Source organism: Labeo rohita, chromosome 3, assembly GCF_022985175.1.
Source record: "Labeo rohita strain BAU-BD-2019 chromosome 3, IGBB_LRoh.1.0, whole genome shotgun sequence".
NCBI classification, from domain to species: Eukaryota; Metazoa; Chordata; class Actinopteri; order Cypriniformes; family Cyprinidae; genus Labeo; species Labeo rohita.
In genome coordinates, this window is record NC_066871.1 from 20,983,678 (window position 1) to 21,006,670 (window position 22,993).

Here is a 22,993-nt window from a genome sequence, read left to right on the forward strand (position 1 = left end):
CACAACCATTGAGAATTTTTAACCAAAGTATATTATAGACTTTATATTAAGACCCTAAAGAATCATATCAACTTGTGGAAAATGGGCATCCAGCACAGTTTGAGAAACTAGTGATGTCCTGCAGCCACAGATGTGAAGTCATTCAAAGCAGGGGCCTCTACATTTCCTACTAATTTTTGACTAAATTAAAAAAAAGTACAAAATTTAAAAAAAAAAAATTATGATATTTAGGGAAAATAAGAAAAATGTACTGCACCGTTTTTCCTTCTGAAGCATCAGTGAGCATTTGAGCCGTCTGTAATAGTTAAATACGAGTCCCTCAGTTTTCCTCAGTGTGAAAAGGAGAAAAGTGTGGCAAGGGTTCAAATCCTCAAAAAATGCTGAAAAACTATGTGGGACCTGAAGTATTTTTTTGAAAAACCAAGCAGTTTAACTGTTCAGAACAAACAAGGGACTCATGAACTATCACTATAAAAAAAAAAAAAAAAAAAAAAAAAAAAAACACAGCTGTGGATCATTCAGGTAACACCACAGTATTTAGAATCAAGTGTATGTAATCTTTTGAACAGGTCAAATTTATAGTGGACTATATGCAAACATGAAATATAAACAATAACAATAACATGCATTTTGTGCATGTTCCCTCTTTTGGCAAAATGAACAATTTGCAGATTCTGCAAGGTGTATGTGAACGTCTGACCTCAACTATAACCATTTCATTATTTTAAAATTTTGTCATGATGTTTTTCAACTTACCATACTTTTTGTAATTGTTTTATGTCATAATTTCGACTCAGATTTCTTATAAGTCCAACAATTTTTACTTTTAACGTCATAATTGTGTTAATGGAATGTGAATGAATTTAAGACGAATTGTTTTGTTGCATTACTCATTTGGAAGTTGCATCAGCTAAAAGTGTCTGCCAAATGTATAAAGGATAGCGTGTACATAAAAACTACAAAAGAACAACACCGCCCTCTGCTGAGGACAGGAAGCATCGAGTTTCCACAGAGAGCTACACAGATTTTCTTCAGCCTGCTCAACCACACCAAGACAAAATGTTTGAACTTTTAAGTTCAAGACGCAAAGGGCAAGAGGATTCAACAACAGACAACTTGTTTATTCAAAACGCATTTACTTAAACATTGAACAGTTGTGAAATGTTTAAGATGAACACATAGCTGGTTGACATCTGTAGTGTTGTAAACCCTCGTATTTGACATATCCTTCAGTCTAGCAAGATTTGAGAAGTTATCATACGAATCAACAACTCGTTTCTGCATTCGTACACATTAATCAGTTATAATGCAGAAATGTAATTTTTGGATGAAAAATCCCAAACATTTGTGTTTCCCTAATGTTTTGTCCTTTCACTGTCTTTTGCTTTACAAAGCATTGATTTAGAAAGTCTTCAGGACAGAATCTGAAATAAAAGTGAGTGCACACAGGCAGAGAGTGACATCATTTGCAAGCATTCACATTAACATCTAGTCAGCTTTGGCAATCCTGCCATGGAATATACACTACTGAATTCACATCTGAACACAGCAGTCTATATATCCAAGTAAGTGTAGTGTTTGCTAATGTACAATGCTCCTCTGGTGACAGATCTGATGCGAGTATCTCAGCGTGTAAATAGGCTCATATTCCATCAGTAAATCCCACACTGCAGAGGATAGTTACTGGGTATGATTAGTAATGTAATGATGTACATTTGCTCTGTTAGTGTTTGTCAATGAAATTAACTACGTAGCTAAACTCTGCCACAACCATCCAGTCAAAACCAAAAGAAATTTCCCAATTAAGACATGCTTATCAAACCTCTCCTCCTTCTGCTGCAGAAGTGAAGGGTTGGTAATGGTTTCGCCACTTTCAGTGCCGTAGAAATACTAATGATATGCGGGAGAAGCTTCAGATTTGGCAACATCTTTGCTAAAAACATCCATCAAACTCTCCAGTTCTGTTCAAATCACTTTCGCACACAAACATGCTCACGGTTCGCCTCCCTCTCGTTCTCATGCACGCTCGAACATACATACGCACACATTCGTCCTCTCTCAGTGCTTGAGAGAGAAGTCGCCCGTGTTTAGGCGAGGTCGTGGCAGTGCTCCAAACATCTCCGTTCCATCTGTGGCTCCAGGGACCAGCAGGGCTTTCATACTGGCAGCTATGTGGTCCAGGTCTGTACAGCCCACCTAAAATAAAAGCAGTGTCAGGAAGGTTACTTTGGCAATGTAATGGGTTACAGATTACAGATGGGTTACCCTATTTAAAATGTATTAATATTTCAATTACGTTATTAAAGTGATGTAACTTAAAAGTTTACATACACTTGATTTTTTATACTGTGTTGTTACCTGAATGATCCACAGCTGTTTTTTTCTGATAGTTGTTGACGAGTCCCTTGTTTTGTTCATTTTATTTAGGCAAAATAACAAATGTTCACATCGTCATTCTGTTCAAAAGTTTTCACCCTCCGGCTTTAAATGCAGTGTTTTTTTTTGGTTTTTTTTTTCCTTCTGGAGCATCAGTCAGCGTTTGAACCTTCTGTAATAGTTGCATAAGAGTCCCTCAGTTGTCCTCAGTGTGAAAAGATGGATCTCAAAATCATACAGTCATTGTTGGAAAGGGTTCAAATACACAAAAATGCTGAAAAACCAAAGGATGTGTCGGCCCTGAAAGATTTTTCTGAAGAACAGTGGGCAGTTTAACTGTTCAGGACAAACAAGGGACTCATGAACAACTATCACTAAACAAACAAACAAAAAAAACAAAAAAACAGCTGTGGATCATTCAGGTAAAAACACAGTATTAAGAATCAAGTGTATGTAAACTTTTGAATGGGTTCATTTTTATAAATTTAACTATTGTCTTCTCCTGTGGACTGTATACATCTTTTATGAAATATCGTATTAAGGTTAGTGCTACAAAAAAAAATAACATGCATTTTGTATGATCCCTCTCATTTGGGGGGGGGGCATTTTGCAGATTCTGCAAGGTGTATGTAACAAAATATTCTATTGGTAACTAGGTCAATAATGCAGTACAATAATATTAGAACTTATATTTGACCTTTATGTTTAGAGTATAGATTTTCCAAAAAGTAAATGTATTTAAACATAGTTTTAAAGTGGAAAATACTGGCTTGACAAACACGAGAGATTTCTTCCAAAAACAATTAAAAAACCTTGCCAATCCCAACTTTTATAAAGTATGTAGAAGTATTTATACTGACAATCTGTATTTCCTTTAGCCCTTTCCCCCATTTTGAATCAAATTGTTCAAAAATGGTGTGTTGCAACATATTAAAGGAATATTCTGTCGTTAATGACTCACCCTCATGTCAATCCAAACCGTTAAGACCTTCGTTCATCTTCAGAATCACAAATTCAGATATTTTTTGTAGTTGTGTTGCTGTCTATGCAGGGTCAGAAAGCTTGCGGATTTCATCAAAAACATCAGTTTGTGTTCTAAAGATGAACAAAGGGTTTTATGGATTTGGAAGGACATGAGGATGAGTAATTATGAAATTGTCTTATCAATGAATAATACATAGAATTTTGCCTCAAATTTTGGTCTAATGAGTAATCTAGTGTAATCTAGTAGGTGGCATAATTTTGTTACCTAAAATTTTACACATCCTTTGTATTGAAAGTGCACACATAATCTGCAAAAAAAGTCATTTAAATTACCAGTCTGTATGAAACTGTTTTAGAAGGTTATGTGGATGAGGGCAGGTATGAAGCGGATGTGTAACTGACCCGTTCTCCACTGTGGGAGTCACCCTGAGCAGCATGGTTGTTCCTGTAACCCCACACCGGTATAGACACGGGCAGTGAACGAGCCATTGCCATGGGGTTAGAAGAACGAGATGCCAAGTGACCCATTGCCAGGCCACGTGGAGGGGGAGGAGCTTCCTCACTCAGAGAGCCTGACAGCAATAAAACAGATATAAATATATGAACGACAGCAATAAAACACATGGATGTTACAGTGTCATAATACGGATAATGATCTCTTTGAACAACACTTACTGAACAGTGTTTGAAACAGTTTCTATGAATTTTTTCCATTCGCTTGTGATTACAGAATAAGATTTTTAAAATGTTTTGAAAGAAGTTTCTAATGGCTGCATTTAGTTGATCAAAAACACAGTAAAACAGTAATAGTTAAATGTTATTACAAATCAAAATGACTTAAAAAGTACTTAAAATATATTTTAACTGTCATTTATTTCTGTGATTTTTAATTAATCATTACTCTAGTCTTCAGTACCACATGATCCTTCAGAAATCATTCGAATATGCTGATTTGCTGCAAAAAAAAGAAAAAAAAATCATGTGTCATCACTCTTAATGTTGAAAACTGCTGTGCTGCCTAAGATTTTTGTGGAAACTGCATTTTTCGTCTCACTATTTATTTTTTGAAAAATAAAAAGCATTTTTTTGAAAAAACTAAATCATTTACTGGAAACAGAAATCTTTTGCAACATTTTAAAAAAGTTTTTTACTGTCCCTTTTGATTCTATATAATGTGTTTTTGCTTAATAAAAGTATTAATTAAGAAAAAACAAACATACTGACTTTTGAACAATGGTGAACCTGTCTCTGCTAAAATATTAGGATATTTTATATTTGCTGATTTGCCTTTTTTCACATTTAGAAAACTTTAAACATCACCTAATAGCCACTTAAAGTTAATTTTAAACACTAATAATGAAATAACACTTGTATATTAAATAAATAAATAATAAATAAAACACTATTTTTCATGCTGCACATTATAATCCTGTGATGCCTAAATGTGAAAAAAAATAGGCAACAACTTTTAAGTCATTTTTGGCTTTTACCAGAATTTTTATACTGGTACTTTCCTATGTAGAAAAAAAAAATCCTAATATAATAAATATAATAATAAATTCACCATCAGTGCTCTCCTCCTCCCCATCAGACTCAAAGAAGGGCTCGCAGTCCCGGGACAGAGAATCCTCGTCCATTGAGAAGACACCTGAAAAAGAAAGAAAGATCCATTCACAGATTTTGTACAAATACTGTAAAATTAAATACTACTCTTTTTTTTTTTCCCAAAAACTTCAATCAGAGATCTAATCAAATAATGTCTTTTACTGCAAATTCTAAAAAAAAGAGAAATAGATAAATAAAAATGTTGTTTGTATGTTTTTTTTTTTTTTTTTTTAATTGTGTGAATTTTGTGAATTTTGTGAAAAGATGTGTGCTTATTGACAAAATTAAACACTTATTTCATAGATCCATTGTCTTTCAACAATTCAAGAACTTTTCAAGTACCTCTTCTGGAATATTAATGTTTTCAAGGGTTTTCCAGGCCTAAAACTTCAAAAGTCAAATTCAAGAACTTTAAGCACCTTGTACGAACCCTACATTCAATTTGAATTTGAGATCTGAAACGACAATCACTTCTTATATGAAAAACAAAAAAAATAGGTGCATTTACCCGCCGATTCATTCAAGTTACGTCTCCTTCCATCCAAATCTTCTTCCTCCTCCTCCTCCTCTTCCTCCTCCTCTTCCTCCAAGTCCACAATTTCCGTCCTTTCCCTTCCCTTCTCATGTTCCTCCATTGCCGCTTTCTCCCTGTCACGCTCTCCGTTCCCATGCTGACCGCCTGGCTGGCCAATGGCAGTGGCCGAGCTGTAGATCGACGGGTAGCTCTGAGAATAGAGCCTCGTGTTGGGACTAACAGTCCCGACTCCGTCTCCAGTCAAGGTCTTTAGAAACAGACACGGTAAATCTAAAGCTGTTGCGATCAAAAAATGCATAAACATAATAAGATTTGCACTCACCAGCCTGTCAGACGGCACATCCGTGGCCAGTTTGGCTCCTCCTTCCTCTGTATTCAAACGCGTGTGTCTCTGAGCCGTCAGTACAGTGGTGGAGTGCAGAACTGCGATGTCATCCATGTATCGCCGTGATGACTCAGCTAGGGCCCCTGGTCCCCAAACGTGATACGCATAATCAAACTTCCGCACCTGAGATCCGCCACCTTCATGATTCCTCGTTCCTTCTACCTCAACCCCGGAAGGACGGAACTTTTTATACGCGGTGAGAATGGCCAAATCACATCCGGACGTCTGACTGTAAGCCTCAGCGGCAGCAAGCAGCGCCAGCCAGCTCTCCTTGTGATTATCGGGGATCTCGGGGTTAGAGGATTTGGTGACAGAGGCCATGATGTGTTTATGCAACAACCTATGGCTCTGCTGAACCGTTTTGGGAATTCGTTCTTTTGGAATGTTGAAATGCTGGTGTGTTTCTGAAATGCGTTTTGTGGTTAGCACTCTTTGGTAATGAGAACTTGGTTTAGTTAATGCTGATGGGACTGTTAGTAGAGGCACATTTGAAATGGGTGACGGTGAGAGAACTAGGGGAGAGATGGGAGGATGCCACCACTTGCTGATGTTACCTGGAAAAGAAAAGATAATATGCATGAATACATACCAAGAGCACAATATCAAGCTAAAACAAACATGCATTTTGATTCAAAACTGTTAAGCAGCTTGAAAACCAGTTTGTTTGACTAATCAGCAAGCTCATCAACTGCTGTACAACAAACCCCCCACTCACTTTGACGGGTACCGCCTCCATTCCCTCGCACGTGTAACACACGTACACGTTTGTTTAAGACGTTCTCGGGTTTTGTAAAACACTAAAAATTATTTTCGAGGCCTGTTGTATAGTTGCATGCAGCGGGTCTGTCCGTTTCTCGCGTTTTCGGGACAACATGACGAACAACCAACCTGTTTTCTGCTGCTTTTGTTTGTTTGTTTGTCACTGTCAGCTTTAATATGCAGTTGGCAAAATCGGCGGCTAAAGAGCGGGGTATTTGCATTACGACATTAACTGCTTTAGAGCTTGTTGATCAGTTCATTGGTAAGTGGCCAACTGAAATGCACAGGCCAGTGCGCTCCAGCGTTAGCAATGCAGCTAAAAATCTATTTCAACGTTTTGCACAATTAAAAATGCATCGGGATAATTCGAGAAAGGAAAAGCAAATAGTTGACTTACCCTCGTAATATCCTCCCGCCTCTGTCACAATCGTCTTTTACTTCTAAACTTTATTGAACCCTCTTTGTTAGGAGCCTGTTACCCGTGCCTGTCTCTCCCCTAGACTCCAGCGCAGCGACGCGCACAGCGCTGTTTACAGTAGGAGCAGACCAGTGTTGCCAGATTGCGCAAAAGAAACACGCAAATGGGCTGAAAAACAAGCACTAAATAAGCGACCTGTTTCTTTTCATGCGTTCTTTGTGTGGGTTGATCAGTTAGCATAGAAAACACACGCAAACAACGTAAAGTTACCCAGGGTTTTTATTGTCTTAGATGCCAAGGACCCCTAATATGACCATCATTGTGTGAGGGACACCGTCCTAAAATGTAAAAGCCATCCACTGTATATATTTTCCTAATTTATACTGTGAAAAATTAATATTGTAAATATGTTTAAAATAGCAAAATATTTAGTTTCTTTACATTACATTATTAAAGGGACCGTTCACCCAAAAATGAAAATTCTGTCATTAATTACTCACTCTCATGTCGTTCCAAACCAGTAAGACCTTCGTTTCTCTTCGGAACACAAATTGAGATATTTTTGATGAAATCGGAGAGCTTTCTGACCTGGCACAGCACGACCCAGCAATGTACCTGAAATGTTCCCAGGCTCATAAACGTAGTATGGACATAGGTAAAACACTCCATGTGACACCAGTGGTTCAACAGTAATTTTACGAAGCTATGAATACTTTTTGTGCACAAAAAAAAAAAAAAAAAAAGACTTTATTCAAAAGTTCCTCTTCTCCAAGTCATCGTCCTCCACCATTATCGGCACATTTACACATCATGGGGCTGGAAAAACATAAGAAATCCAGAAAAAAGTGGGTGCATTGATGCAAATAAACCCTGTTGGAACTCTTAAAGGCATAGTTCACTCAAAAATGAAAATCACTCCGTGTCAGCATGCATGTTCTTTCCCCTATATGTAAAAAAGGCGCAGTGTGTGTGTGTTCTACATCAGCAACACTACGCGCATACGTTGTTTACGTGCAGATCAAAGCACGTGCATGCCTCATGGTACTCTTCGACATGGTGCTAGGGTGACATGGAGGAGAAGAATTGTTCTCCTAAGTTGTTATTTTAGTTTTTTGTGCACAAAAAGTATTCTCGTAGCTTCACAAAATTATGGTTGAACCACTGATGTCACATGGATTATTTTGTCAGTGTTCTTGTTGGACCTTGGACGTGGTAGGTGCTGTCTATGCAGGGTCAGAAAGCTCTGGGATTTCATCAAAAATATCTTAATTTGTGTTACAAAGATGAACGTAGGTCTTATGGGTTTGGGACGACATGAAGGTGAGTAATTAATGACAGAATTTTTATTTTTGGGTGAACTATCCCTTTAAGTATCAACAGCCTAATTCATTACAGACCCTATAGACGCTATCTAGAATTCGGTACAACACTGACACTGTTCCTATTCATCTGCAAAGACAGATCGCAACAAGCACAGAAAACGCGTTTTAGGCGGATATGGCAACATTGGGGCAGACGCACGCGCGGTGGTCTTGCGCGTACACATGCGTCAACACATTTGCAGAGGTAACGTTCAGAAAGAACAAATAAGAGCAGGTATGACATTGAAATAAGCTGATAATAAATGCTATATAATGATTTACTGGACTCCATGTGCAATAAGCTAATGTTCTGGTGTCACATTTCTCCAGATATTTTGCTTGTACTTCCAAGAGTTATAGTGATTTGTACTTATTCATAATAACGAGTTTTTACGGAAATTTAAAGAGCAAAATGAAATTAAAATTTGGCGTATTTTTACTCACCCCGATGTTGTTTTGAACATGACTGCCTTACTTCAACAGACCACAATATGAGATTGTTATCCAGAATGATCAGCCTCAGTTATCACTGCATATTTTCTCCATGCAACGAAAGTGAATGATCACATTCATTCTGGCTAATCTCTTTTTATGTTTCACAGAAGGAAAAAAAAATAATAATAACGCATGTTGAAACGAGTAATGAGTATTGAAAATTAGTAAATTTAAATGATGACAGAATCTATGGTGTCAGTTGGAGGACTTTTAACAACGACCCCCTCCATGATTCTGACATCTTATTTGTTTCACAGATCATTGTATTATTGTAAAAACCAACAAATACAGGGCTAAGAACATCACACTCATTATCACTATCTTGAAAATAACAATATAAAGGCGACGTCATGATTTGTGACGTTCTGATTGGCTGCTGCTAAAGTGGGCGGTGCCATCTAGGAAAAAAAAACGGAAGTGTGATTGTTTTGGTCAAACTACGTGAGCACAGGAGGAGGAATGGACGCGAAGCCAGAGAGTCACAAGGTGAGTAGCGACAGTGTTTGTCAGCAACCTTAAGTTTTATATCGACGATGTCACATTGACATGACATCACGTAAACCTGTATACACAGTTCTGACGTTTTTACATATTTAATGTCTTAAGATAAGTTTTTCCATAGCTGGAGCTAGTTAGCGATAGCCCAAGCTGATGACTGGCATGTCGTTCAAGTCTGATGGTTTAGTCACTGTCATGTCTTCATGTTGGACTGATATTTCAAATACCACTGTCGCCCATTGGGTAACACGTTTAGCAAGGAGGATTTTATTGAACGGCGCCACCGGTCAAACCAGTTAACTGAAGAGCTGTGATCATAACGTAAAGATATATTACAGATGATAGAAAACTAGCAGCTGACATTACCGCTTCCTCCATGTGATCATCTGTTCCAAAATTATTTAACTTCTGAAATATATCATTTGTAAGCCGTTGAATTGTCAATCCATTGTAGTATATCAGAAAATGTCCACTGTAGTCATAAAGCTACAATTATTTTATTTTTGGGTTATTAGAAAAAACATTCAGATTCATTGTGTCTGTTAAATGCTGCTGATATGGTCCAAACTAAAGGATAATCATTATGTACTGACATCTTGTTTCTGTTGACATTTGTTCCTACTGTAAAAGTGTGATGTATTATGTCATTTGTCAGCTGATCTTTGAAAAGGAGGGTGTTTACCTCCATACCAATGCGAAGAGGAGCAATCAGGACACAACTATCCCCGGCTTCATCAGGATAGTTGAGCGGGTACGATCAACAGACTGTATCAGGATCGACATGTTTTATTATTAAACACTTTGATGTTATTATAGGCCTATACACTGCCGTTCAAAAGTTTGGGATCAGTAAGATTCTTAATGTTTTTTTTTAAAATAAGTTTCTTACGCTCATCAAGGCTGCATTTATTTGATTAAAAATACAGAAAAATTGTGAAATATTACAATTTATAATAATGTTTTTCTATTTTAATATATTGTAAAATATAATTTATTCCTGTGATGCAAAGCTGAATTTTCAGCATTATTGTTACTTGAGTCTTTAGTGTCACATGATCCTTCAGAAGTCATTCTAATATGATGATTTAATATCAGTGTTTGAAACAGTTGTGCTGCTTAATTTTTATTTTTTTTAATTTTTTTGGAACCTGTGGTACTTTTTCCAGGATTCTTTATATTTTTATTTATTTATTATATAAAATATATAAGATCTCAAACTTTTAAATTGCGGTGTATTAATAATGATGTTACATGTTAGTAATTAAGTTGTCTATTTATTAACACCCTTTTATAAAACCTACAAGTATTTAAAGGCTGTTATCACATTTAAACTCTTTCAGGATGGAGAGCCGGCACTGGAGTGGAGTCCTGTTGAGGAGGACGTGAGAAATGCTCCTGCTGTCCTCTACACCAAAAAGGTTGGTAAGAGAATGACTTGAGAAAGTTCAAAGGTCACTTGTCACATGTTCGTTTAAAATCAATAGCTGCATCCTCCGGAGGTCGCATTTGAAGGCTGCACACGTAATTAAAGATGTCTTATCTAAGAAAAGTAACCATAAAAAAATACTGTTATTCCTTTTATTTTATGTGCCAGGAGAAACCTTTAAACTTAGCATATAGGACAATGCACACTGAGCGACCTATTGTGCCATCAGCTCATTTCGTGGTGTGGTTTCTTGGTCTCCACAAAGTATGCGTTAAAGAGACCTAAGGTCTTGAAATATTGCATACTGCCCTAGTGAAAGCCAAATTTTTACAGTACCAGTCTTTTTATAGACCCTTGATCTTGGCAAATTTTATGTCATCAGCCCATTTCGTGTCAAGGTTTCTGCGCTGCCATAGAGGACGTGTTAAATTGGACATTATGCCTTGATATTAGAGGTAATACAATAAGAAAAGCCAAATTTTAAGCAATAGATCTGTGTTAATTAATGTACATCCATGTTGGTTTTATTCATAAGGAAATAGGTTATATAAAACTAGGAATTGTAATGCATAAGCATGCAAAGAATGCACATGTGAATAGTTTCTCAAGGGCATGAAAAAGTTTCTTGTGTGCATGTAAAAATATCTGTTATTTTATTTTTATTTTTAGGGACTCTGTATGTTGTCACTTTAAGAAAAGAAATGAAAAAACCCTGAGAAAATAAAAATATTTACAGTCGACTGTAGTATATACCAGATATAAATCTGAAAGTAAGATTGTTAAATGTTAAATCATGTTAAATATGATCTGAAAATCTACTGAGCGGTTTGTAAATTTAAGTCAGGGAAAGTATGTAATTTTGAAATGGAAAATGGGTAGAAACTCTGTAATGTTAGAATTTTTATCTCAAATAAATATTTGTTTTCTATTCAACAAAGAATCCTAAAAAAATGTATCACGGTGTCCACAAAAATACTGACTGATAATAAGAAATACTTCTTGAGCACCAAATCAGCATGAAGGAAAGGCTGCTGAAAATTTAGCTTTGCTATCACCATGAATAAATTACATTTTAAAATTTATTAAAATATACAACAATTGTAATAATAATTTGCAGTATTACTGTTTACTGTGTTTTTGAGCAAATAAGTGTAGCATTGTTGAGTGTGAGAACATTATAAAGATTAAAAATCTTACCGACTCAAACTTTTGAATAGTATCCTGTCACTTAATCTTCTGTCTTAATCTCTCTTGAATTCTCTTTCCTGAAAGGATGGGGAAGGAGGGGAAGAAGAAACTAAGTTTGACCCAGGCTATGAGCCAGACTGGGCCGTCATCAGTACAGTCAAGCGGGAAAGACGGCAAGAGCATCCACCAGTCAGAGAAACAGGTGCTGTGCTAAACTGATACTGGTGTCAGATGAAGTGCGCTTGTATTTACATACTGTACATGCTCACATACATTTATGTCTTTTGGCAGGTCAGTGGGGCTCGTTCTCCCTGCCCCTTTCAGAGCTGTACTCTCTTCGGAGGGCTCGCTTCTCTCTAGGCAGGAACTTTTTGGTGCTGACCACCAGAGGGGGCGATCCTCTCCCTCCCCTGCACTTCCATCGCGGGGGCACTAGAGAGCTGCTAAAAGCCATGCAGCGTTACATCAGACTGGCCCCGTGAGTGGCATGCTAATTTATCATATGCATTTTAATACCCACGTATTTGCATACTCATGTGACACATTCTGCTGTAAGGTCTCCCATGGATGGTAGGCTCTTCCTGGCATACCCACATGATTCTGGGGCCCTGTCGCAGTCGTTTGATGAGCTGCACCTCTTTGATGATACCAGTGCAGATCTAGTGTCTGTAAGTCATATTTGTTATGTTTTAATGCTGTTAAAGGGCCATAAAAGGGCCTGTAAACATGCCATCTGATTGGTTGTATCTGTAGAGGTTCATTCAGGACCCGTACGCGACCACGTTCGGGGGCTTCTCCAAAGTGACTAACTTCTTCCGGGGAGCGCTTAGACATCCAGAGTCGCCGCTCAGTAACCGCTCGCCTCAGGACGCCCATTTCCCACACCCATCTGATGAGGAGCCAGGCTTTGAACTCATTACCTGCGTGAGTTACATAGGGCCCTGGCTGTTTGTGTGTAAATGTTGATTGATTATGTATAAACGTAAAAGGAGATTGTGTAATCCACCAGGGGGCAGAGCTCGGCCCCAGACCGGAGGTCAAAAGAGGAAAGCCTTTGGATAACTGGGATCAGTTTTTGGATCCAGAGGGCCGTGTTACTGATCCACAAAAGGTCAAGGAGCTTGTGTTTAGAGGGGTGCGTCTACGTTTCAGTGATCTTCTACTAATTCTGCTTACATGCCACGAACCAATGAAGTTTTCACTGAATAAAATCTTGTTTGTTGTTGTTCTAGGGCATTGTTCCATCTCTGCGGAGGGAGGTGTGGAAGTTCTTACTTGGGTTCTACCCGTGGAACAGCACAACCAAAGAAAGAGAGGACATACTTAGGATGAAAACGTAAGCTGAACACTTTTTGTTTTATCACACAACATAAATGTGACAAACATTGTATAGTGTACTTGTTCCCTCAACCCATATAACGATTTGAAACTATTGTGGCTTCCTGTGTCACTTTAGGTCTAAGTTTAGAACAGGATATGCACTGCTGTCTAAAAGTTTGGGCTCAGTAAGATTCTTAAAAACGTTTTTAAAAGTCTCTAATGCTCACCGAGGCTACTTTTATTTGAACAAAAACTGTTAAAAAATAACTATTGTTTTCTATTGTAATGTATTTTAAAATGTAAATTCTTCCTGTGATTGAAAAGCTTCAGCAGTCATTACTTCAGTCTTCAGCACTGTCAATGTTGAAAACAGTTGTGCTGCCTAATATTTTAGAGGAATATTTTAGGTTTTTTTTTTTTTTTTTTTGATGTGGTTGTTGAAAAAAATATATGTGACCCTGGCCCACTAAACCAGTCATAAGGGTCCATTTTTGACCACACATCATCTGAAAGCTGAATAAGATTTCCATTGATGTATGGTTTGTTTGATAAGACAATATTTGGCCGAAATACAACTTTTTGATCATCTGGAATCTGAGGGTGCAAAAAAATCGAAATATTGAGAAAATCGTCTTTGAAGTTGTCTGAATGAAGTTGTTAGCCATACATATTACTAATAAAAAAATTGATATATTTACAGTAGGACATTTACAAAATATCTTCATGGAACATGATGTTTATTTAATACCCTAATGATTTTTGGCTTACAAGAAAAATCTGGTTTTGTGGTCCAGGGTCACATATGTTTTTACTGTCACTCTTGATTAATGTAAAGCAAAAAAAACTACATTAAAATTATTATAGTTTTTAACCACAAATGCTCATCTTGCACTAGCTCAACATCACGCATTACATAATCATGCACGCATGACGGGGAAGTACTGAGCAAAAAGAACATGCAAAGAAAGACAAACGCCCTTTACAAAAAAAGGTAAAACAACGATGTTGGGCGATTTTGAAGTTGGAGGAGAAAGCGAGATGTTTTTCTTCCTACCCTACCTTTTTGAACTGAAGTCCACAGACGAAGAAATAACCACGCATGACCTTTCCAACGTGATTACGTATTGCATGAGCTCACAGACACTCTGCTCACAGGCATCAAAGAGCTAGTGCAAAATGAGCATTTGTGGTCGTTTTTTAGAAAATGACCAATCATTACGCTAGAAAAGACCCTTGTTCCTCGGCTGGGATCGTGTGGAGCCCTTTGAAGCTGCATTGAAACTGCAATTTGGACCTTCAACCCATTGATCCCCACTGAAGTCCACTATATGTAGAAAAATCCTGATATTTTTCAGGAAAACCTTAATTTATTTTCAACTGAATACAGAAAGACATGAACATTGTGTCTACCATCTTTCCTTTTTAAAAACCTGAAATATCAATTTAAATTGTTCTTTTAATTTTTTTTTTATCTTTACACTTGTTCTTTTTCACTTTAGGGATGAATATTTCAGGATGAAGGTTCAGTGGAAATCAGTTAGTGAAGAGCAGGAGATGAGGAACTCTCTCTTCAGAGGATACCGTAGCCTCATAGGTACGTTCAGCTGCTTCATCGATCTTACAGCATGTGTAACCGGTCACTTTCTACATCTGATTTTCTCCTGCTCTTTGATTGGACAGAACGGGACGTGAATCGAACAGACAGGCACAATTCCTTCTTTTCTGGAAATGAGAACCCAGGACTTGCGCTGCTTCATGATGTGCTGATGACGTACTGCATGTATAACTTTGATCTGGGTATGTGCATTTCCCTTATGTCATTTTAATTCCAGCTATTGACCACTAGAGGATGCTGTTACCTCTCTTAATCGCTCTCTCTCAAACTTTGCTCTTTAGGTTATGTCCAGGGGATGAGTGATCTGCTGTCTCCTCTCCTCTTTGTTACCCAGAATGAGGTGGAGTCCTTCTGGTGTTTGACAGGCTTTATGGATTTAGTGGTCAGTAAACACACTTGTTTTCTGATTGTGTTATTTGAACGATGCATTAGCTCTGGTTCTCAAAGTCTTTATTTGTCTTTAGCACCAAAACTTTGAAGAGTCTCAGGAGGCCATGAAACAGCAGCTGCTTCAGCTCAGCCTCCTACTGAGAGCACTTGATCCAGAGCTGTGTGACTACCTGGGTAAACACAAACACACATTCTCTATGAACCTCTACTTCCTATGTGTTTTTTTCTCTTTCGGCTGATGCATGGTGGCACAGCTGGTTTAATTTTGTTTGTTTGTTTGTTTTTTACTCTCTTAGACTCTCAGGACAGTGGTTCACTTTGTTTCTGTTTCCGTTGGTTGCTGATTTGGTTTAAGAGAGAATTCTCTTTTGAAGACATCTTGAGTCTTTGGGAGGTAATTTGAGACATTTCAGTTAACTATGTTAAACAGTGTTTTTCAATTATGTTGTATGTGAGTGTGTGTATGTTCTTGTCTTGAACAAAAAACAGCACACTGCTTTTCAAAGTTTGGGATCAGTAAGATTTGTAATGTTTTTTTTAAACAAGTCTCTTATGTTCATTAAGGCTGTATTTATTTGGTCAAAAATGCAGAAAAAACAATTGCAAATAATGGTTTTCTGTTTTAATGTATTTTAAAATATAATTTACTCCTGTGATGCAAAGCTGAATTTTCGTCAGCCATTACTCCAGTCTTCATTGCCACATGATCCCTCAGAAATTATTATAATATGCTGATTTTTTTATTATCTTTATTATTATCAATGTTTAAAACAGTTGTGCTGCTTGATATTTTTTTGTAAGCTGTGTTTCTTTTTTCATGTTTCTTTGATGAATAAAATGTTAGTTAGTAAAGTTAAAGTTAGTAAAACTAAAGTTTAGGAAGCACAAACAATGTGATAGGAAAGGTGAAGTCAACTTTATTCAAATAAATTGTTCACTTTTTTATTTTTAAAATATTGATATAAATAGCACCATCTTCAAAAATAATATATTAAATATAATACATTTATAATTCATTAATAATTAATATATTTTAGCTAAACATACTGATTCAAATGTTAACCACAATACAGCATGTGAACTTACAGTCGTTTACTGTTGTATTGCGTAGTTTAACTAATTAACTGTTTAATTAAAGAATATGTCATCTGCTTTCACATTATATTTACATACACAAAAGCAGCACAAAAGTTTAGATTTTTAATATTGATTTGTTATATTCATTTTTTTAAATATTAACCATCTTCTCATCAGGGTTATTTTAGTATTATTTAAATTCTATGTTATATATTATGTACATAATTAGCTTGTGTTTGTATATTTTTAGTTTTCATTCAAATTTTATTTTATTTAATTAATGTAATTGTATGTGCTTGTGTCATTTTTAAAAGTTTTAGATTTTTTAAAGATATTTTTAGATATCTCTATCTAAATATATCTATATTTAGATTTAATTTAGTTTTATTTCAGTTGTAGTTTCAGTAGTTTTAGTTTTAATCTTTGTGTTTATATTTAATTTATTTTAGTTTACTTTTTGTTTCAGTAGTTTTGTTTTAAGTATTTGTATGTAGATTCAATTTATTTTTATTTCAGTTTTAGTTTTAGTACTTCAGTATTTAGTAGTACTTTAGTATTTCAGCTATATGCAATGGTAACTTATGATTTTCAATTTTTACAACTAATATTTAAAAAAATTGTTTTAGATTTTTTTAAAAAAATATTTCTGTTTACATTTAAGTTAGTTTTATCTCAGTTGTAGTTTTAGTAGTTTTTTAATGTTTGTATTTACATTTAATTTATTTTTATTTTATTTTTTGTTTCAGTAGTTGTACATTTTTGTTAATTTTTTTTATTATTTAGATTCAATTTATTTTATTTCAGTTTTAGTTTTAGTAGTTTTAGTACTTCAGTTTCAGCTAATTTTATTTCTGCAAGATGCAATAGTAAATTCTAATTTTTGATTTTTTTTTTTTTTTCATCTAATATTTAAAATATTAAAGTATTAAGTATTTAAATTTAGTTTTATTTTATTTTAGTTTATGGTAACACTTTACTATAAGGTTCATTAGTTAAACATAGTTAACTAGTTAACATGAGCTAAGAATGAACAATACTTCTACAGCATTTATTAATCTTAGTTAATATTAATTTAAACATTCACTAATGCATCATTAAAATCAAAAGTTGTGTGTTAAGATTAGTTAATGCACTGTGAACTAACATGAACGAACAGTTGTATTTTTATGAACTAACATTAACAAAGATTAATAAATACTGTAATAAATGTGTTGCTCATTGTTCGTACATGTTAGTTAATACATTAACTAATGTTAAAAAATGACACCTTATTGTAAAGTGTTACATATTTTATTTTATTTCAAATAACAAAAATGATTTTAATAGTTACTGAAACGTAACTCAACCGTTTCCCATGTTTTGCAGGTTCTGTGGACCCGTCTGCCTTGTGAAAACTTCCACTTACTTATGGCCTGCTCCATTCTTGAGTCACAAAAAGAGGAGCTGATTGGTTCAAATCATGATTTTAACTCTATACTGAAGGTGTGTATAGAATTGTTTCAGCTCATGGAAATATATGAAGCAGAACCAGGAAAATGACATACACAGTCAGTTAGTTGGTCAGTTCTAAAGGTGTGTGTGTGTGTTTGTGTGTGTTTGTGTGTGTGTTTCCAGCACATTAATGAGCTGACCATGAAGCTGGATCTGCAGTCAGTACTCTGTGGAGCAGAGGCTATTTATTTGCAGCTGACACACTGCAAGGTGAGACGGGACAGATATGACTGCTGATATGCTTTGAAGAATAACCATGGTCATGCATACTACATAATGCTCACTGACTGCTCTGTTCTCAGGAGCTGCCTTTGAAAGTACAGGAAGTTCTTGGACGGCGTGTCCCATCCAGCTCATCAGAAGTGAGTCCAGACTCAGAGCCCGCAGAGACAGATGCTCTTCTCGCTCAGTCAGAGGCCAGAGGAGCTTCATCCTGCCCGCCGTTTAATGAACAGACACCACAGCGCCCGCCTCCTACCTACCCATAATTCCAGAAGGTGATTGGCAGAAGGGAAAACAGATAATTTTAAGTTAACTATAATGATGAATATTCCAAAAAATAATGATTAACGTTTCTAAAATATGGTGAATGTAATTCAAATTCAAATGGAAATCTAGATCTGCAGCATCTAATACAAGTGAGATCAGCTGACTGTTTTATACTGTACTTTCCTAAGAAGGGCAGAATATTTTCCATATGCTGTTTAAAGTGATGTGTGAATGACTGTGGGCATTGCAGACAGAGAGGAAACGCTTCCATCTTGTGATGCTTAGTGTGTGTGCATTATAGTCGCAGCTCATGTTTTAGCTGTTAATATTTTATGCATTTATGAGCGTTATAGATATCTAATTGTTTGATCAACTATACTCGCAGTACCCAAAACCATGTTATACATTATGTATTGTATGATGATGTATATTAGTTCTGTTTTCTCTGCCTTTCTGTTTGTTGCCTGTCTCTCCCTCACTTACCTTACCCTCTCTATACTGTTACACTCAGACGATAATGCTGTGCACAACCATTTTGCATGCATGTAGCAAGAGCTACTTCATATTACTATTTTTATTAGTTTTTAACATCAGGCTTTTTCATATGGCTTAAGAATAAAACATTGAAATTTAGTTCCTGAGATTGAGTATGAGGTATTTTTCTTTGCCAAATGTCCACTTCGTTCTCATTCCTTCCCAGCTTTAAGGGTTTTTTAACCTTGTAGCCATGACCACTAGTACAAAAAGCTTTCTCAGCAATACTTCATAAAAACATTAGCTTTATAGGTGATATACAGGTGCATCTCAATAAATTAGAATGTCGTGGAAAAGTTCATTTATTTCAGTAATTCAACTCAAATTGTGAAACATGTGTATTGAATAAATTCAGTGCACACGGACTGAAGTAGTTTCAGTCTTTGGTTCTTTTAATTGTGATGATTTTGGCTCACATTTAACAAAAACCCACCAATTCACTATCTCAACAAATCAGAATATGGTGACATGCCAATCAGCTAATCAACTCAAAACACCTGCAAAGGTTTCCTGAGCCTTTAAAATGGTCTCTCAGTTTGGTTCACTAGGCTACACAATCATGGGGAAGACTGCTGATCTGACAGTTGTCCAGAAGACAATCGTTGACACCCTTCACAAGGAGGGTGAGCCACAAACATTCACTGCCAAAGAAGCTGGCTGTTCACAGAGTGCTGTATCCAAGCATGTTAACAGAAAGTTTAGTGGAAGGAAAAAGTGTGGAAGAAAAAGATGCACAACCAGTCGAGAGAACCGCAGCCTCGAGAGGCTTGTCAAGCAAAATCAATTCAAGAATTTGATTGAACTTCACAAGGAATGGACTGAGGCTGGGGTCAAGGCATCAAGAGCCACCACACACAGACGTGTCAAGGAATTTGGCTACAGTTGTCGTATTCCTCTTGTTAAGCCACTCCTGAACCACAGACAACGTCAGAGGCGTCTTACCTGGGCTAAGGAGAAGAAGAAATGGACTGTTGTCCAGTGGTCCAAAGTCCTCTTTTCAGATGAGAGCAAGTTTTGTATTTCATTTGGAAACCAAGGTCCTAGAGTCTGGAGGAAGGGTGGAGAAACTCATAGCCCAGGTTGTTTGAAGTCCAGTGTTAAGTTTCCACAGTCTGTGATAATTTGGGGTGCAATGTCATCTGCTGGTGTTGGTCCACTGTGTTTTTTGAAAACCTGTTTACCAAGAAATTTTAGAGCACTTCATGCTTCCTTCTGCTGACCAGCTTTTTAAAGATGCTGATTTAATTTTCCAGCAGGATTTGGCACCTGCCCACACTGCCAAAAGCACCAAAAGTTGGTTAAATGACCATGGTGTTGGTGTGCTTGACTGGCCAGCAAACTCACTAGACCTGAACCCCATAGAGAATCTATGGGGTACTGTCAAGAGGAAAATGAGAAACAAGAGACCAAAAAATGCAGATGAGATGAAGGCCACTGTCAAAGAAACCTGGGCTTCCACACCACCTCAGCAGTGCCACAGACTGATCACCTCCATGCCACGCCCAATTGAGGCACTAATTAAAGCAAAAGGAGCCCCTACCAAGTATTGAGTACATATACACTAAATGAACATACTTTCCAAAAGGCCAACAATTCACTAAAAATGTTTTTTGGTTTTTTTTTTTTAAATTGGTCTTATGAAGTATTAAGTAAGTAAGTGTCTTACGTCATTGGAATCTTTGGCTCACACCGGACAAAACATTTTTTTGAAAAACTTACTTTTGCAAACTAGTCCTAGGTTTATTGCCCTGTTAGAACCGAACTAGTGCAGAAAGATTCTCTGGAGAGTGAATATCAATAATTATTTTAAAAAAGTTGAACTTTCAAATCACCATCACAAACGGACACCAAGACGTTTAAAAAGGGGAGGGCCACTTTTAGTAAAATGCCTATAACTCCTGAACAGAATGAGATATCTCTGCAAACTCAGAACACCTATAGGTCACAGGACAAAAATCGCAGAGCTATTAGGAAGAAAAAAAAAAACATAAAAATGGCTATAACGGTGCAACCATTTTTCCTTTTATCATGAAAATCAGTGTGCATGGTCTTGGACCCAGGTGCCACAAGTGTCTATAAGGACATTTGCATATCTCAAAAAACATAGCCACCATTGTTCACAAACTTTGTCTCTAGAACCACTGCTGTCAATCAAATTGTTTATTAAATGATCAAGAAGATGTCAAAAACCTACTTTTACAAACTAGCAATCCTAGGTTTTTTGCTCAAACTGGAAAAAAAACACTACAGTACAATTCTCTGGACTTTCTATATCAATAATTATTAATAACTCTATCAAAATCTGTAACACAGATTTAAAGCACTAGCATTACATTATATATGTTCATTCAAATATTAGTTTTTATTTTAATAAATGCTAAAAAAAAAAAAAAAATAATAATAATGAAAAAACAACTTCATTGTTAACGCCCTAGATATATATTTTTACGTTTATTTAAAATCAGTATTATTTTTTATTAATGAATGTATTATTATTATTATTATTATTATTAATATTAATACCTAAATATACAGTGATTAAAAAAAACTTTATAACACTTCATTATAATTTTGATGTCAAACATTAGCATTACATTATATGTAAAAGTTCATTCAGATATTTTTATTCCAGAGTCCTAGATAAATATTTTTTAAATTTATTTAAAATCTTTATTGGTTTTTACCCTTCTCTGTCTCTTCGGATGAGTGAATAAATCTGACAAAACCACTTCATCAAGTGGAGGATTAACAACAGATTATCCAGTTTAAAAAAAAAAAAAAAAAAAGTCTTAAAAGAAGAATGAACTGAGAGATGAGAAGTTATTAGATCGCTTTTATTTTGAATGAATTTATTTATTTATTTTTTTTAAAATTTAGAAACAAAAACATCCACGTTTATAGTAAAAATTATGAATTAATGAACCGGAAAATCTTTTATTTCTACATTTGACATATGTTTTGTTAAACCAGTTAATTTATGTCTGGCACAGAGCAGCATGGCTCACCACCAGTGCCGTCGTCACACAAACAAACACATTCACACACTCCATCAGCAGGTGTCTGACTGGGGTTAAAAGATCAGGGTAAATGGGGTCACTGTTGCCCACTGTCCTACCAAATGAGCTGGAAAATGAGGGGTGGAGAACCACGCCTCCTCCTCACCGTCCTGCTCACTGCTCTTTCTACAGTTCGTCCTCCTCTTTTCTCTGGCCGTCTCTCTCTAGCCCTCCCTTCATTTTCCCACTGTGTTTGTTTGAATACAGCTGCAACTTATGAATTTAGCACGGCACTTAAACAGCCCTGCGATCTGCCACCCTTCTTGTCTCGTACACAAACACACGCTTTTACTCCTGAGACTCATCTTGTCCCTTTTACGGCCGGCATGACCTCGCTTTACTGGAGAACAGAAAACAAGAAGAGTGTCTCATTCAAACTCAATCTGCTCTGAGTTAAGATCTAGTTATTTTTCAAGCAGCTCTATGGTGTCTGAGTGAAGTCTTTCTTTGTGCATTTGAGAACTTCATCAGTTTTAGAGGGTTATTGTTGTGTCATGAGAGTTACAGTTGAACTCAAAAGTTTGCATACACTGGATTCTTAATACTGTCTTGTTACCTGAATGATCCACAGCTGTTTTTTTAGTGATAGCTGTTTAGGAGACCCTTGTTTGTCCTGAACAGTTAAACTGCTTCTAAAGCTGTTCTTCAGAAAAATCCTTCAGGTCATACTAATTCTTTGTTTTTTCAGCATTTATGTGTATTTGAACTCTTTCCAACAATGGCTGTATGATTTTGGGATCCATCTTTTCATATTGCGGACAACTGAGGGACTCATATGCAACTATTACAGAAGGTTCACACACTCACTGATGCTCCAGAAGGAAAAATGATGCATTAAGAGCTGGGGTGTGAAAACTTTTGGAATTTGAATATCAGGGTAAATTTAATTAATTTTGTCTTCTGGGAAACATGTAAATATCTTCTGTAGCATCTGAAAGGCAGTACTAAATAAAAAAAAAAAAAATGATATATAGGCAAAATAAGAAAAATG

The 22,993-nt window shown here is 36.2% G+C and overlaps 2 protein-coding genes across 3 annotated transcripts; one reads left to right on the plus strand and one right to left on the minus strand.

The window, feature by feature from the left end:
* Positions 1-1,100: 1,100 nt before the first annotated feature.
* On the minus strand, positions 1,101-7,197 carry akt1s1 (AKT1 substrate 1 (proline-rich)). Of its 2 annotated transcripts, none has more exons than XM_051106267.1 (6): positions 7,042-7,196; positions 5,823-6,439; positions 5,474-5,747; positions 4,925-5,008; positions 3,763-3,932; positions 1,101-2,196 (listed from the first exon to the last, which is right to left on the minus strand). In XM_051106267.1, exons 2-6 carry the CDS (start codon positions 6,204-6,206, stop codon positions 2,059-2,061), a joined length of 1,050 nt encoding a protein of 349 aa, XP_050962224.1. In that variant the 5' UTR covers positions 6,207-6,439; positions 7,042-7,196; the 3' UTR covers positions 1,101-2,058. The 2 variants fall into 2 exon arrangements, with proteins under 2 accessions (XP_050962224.1, XP_050962225.1); XM_051106268.1 differs by lacking the exon at positions 1,101-2,196 and adding an exon at positions 2,967-3,471 and having other exon boundaries at positions 7,042-7,197.
* Positions 7,198-9,250: 2,053 nt separating this feature from the next.
* On the plus strand, positions 9,251-19,055 carry tbc1d17 (TBC1 domain family, member 17). The gene is made up of 17 exons (XM_051106246.1): positions 9,251-9,404; positions 10,072-10,167; positions 10,757-10,834; positions 12,115-12,232; positions 12,322-12,508; positions 12,587-12,698; positions 12,784-12,954; positions 13,040-13,165; positions 13,263-13,366; positions 14,850-14,944; positions 15,031-15,147; positions 15,247-15,347; positions 15,430-15,529; positions 15,652-15,749; positions 17,798-17,914; positions 18,047-18,133; positions 18,226-19,055. The coding sequence occupies exons 1-17, from the start codon at positions 9,378-9,380 to the stop codon at positions 18,409-18,411; spliced, it is 1,920 nt and encodes a 639-aa protein (XP_050962203.1). The 5' UTR covers positions 9,251-9,377; the 3' UTR covers positions 18,412-19,055.
* Positions 19,056-22,993: the final 3,938 nt, after the last annotated feature.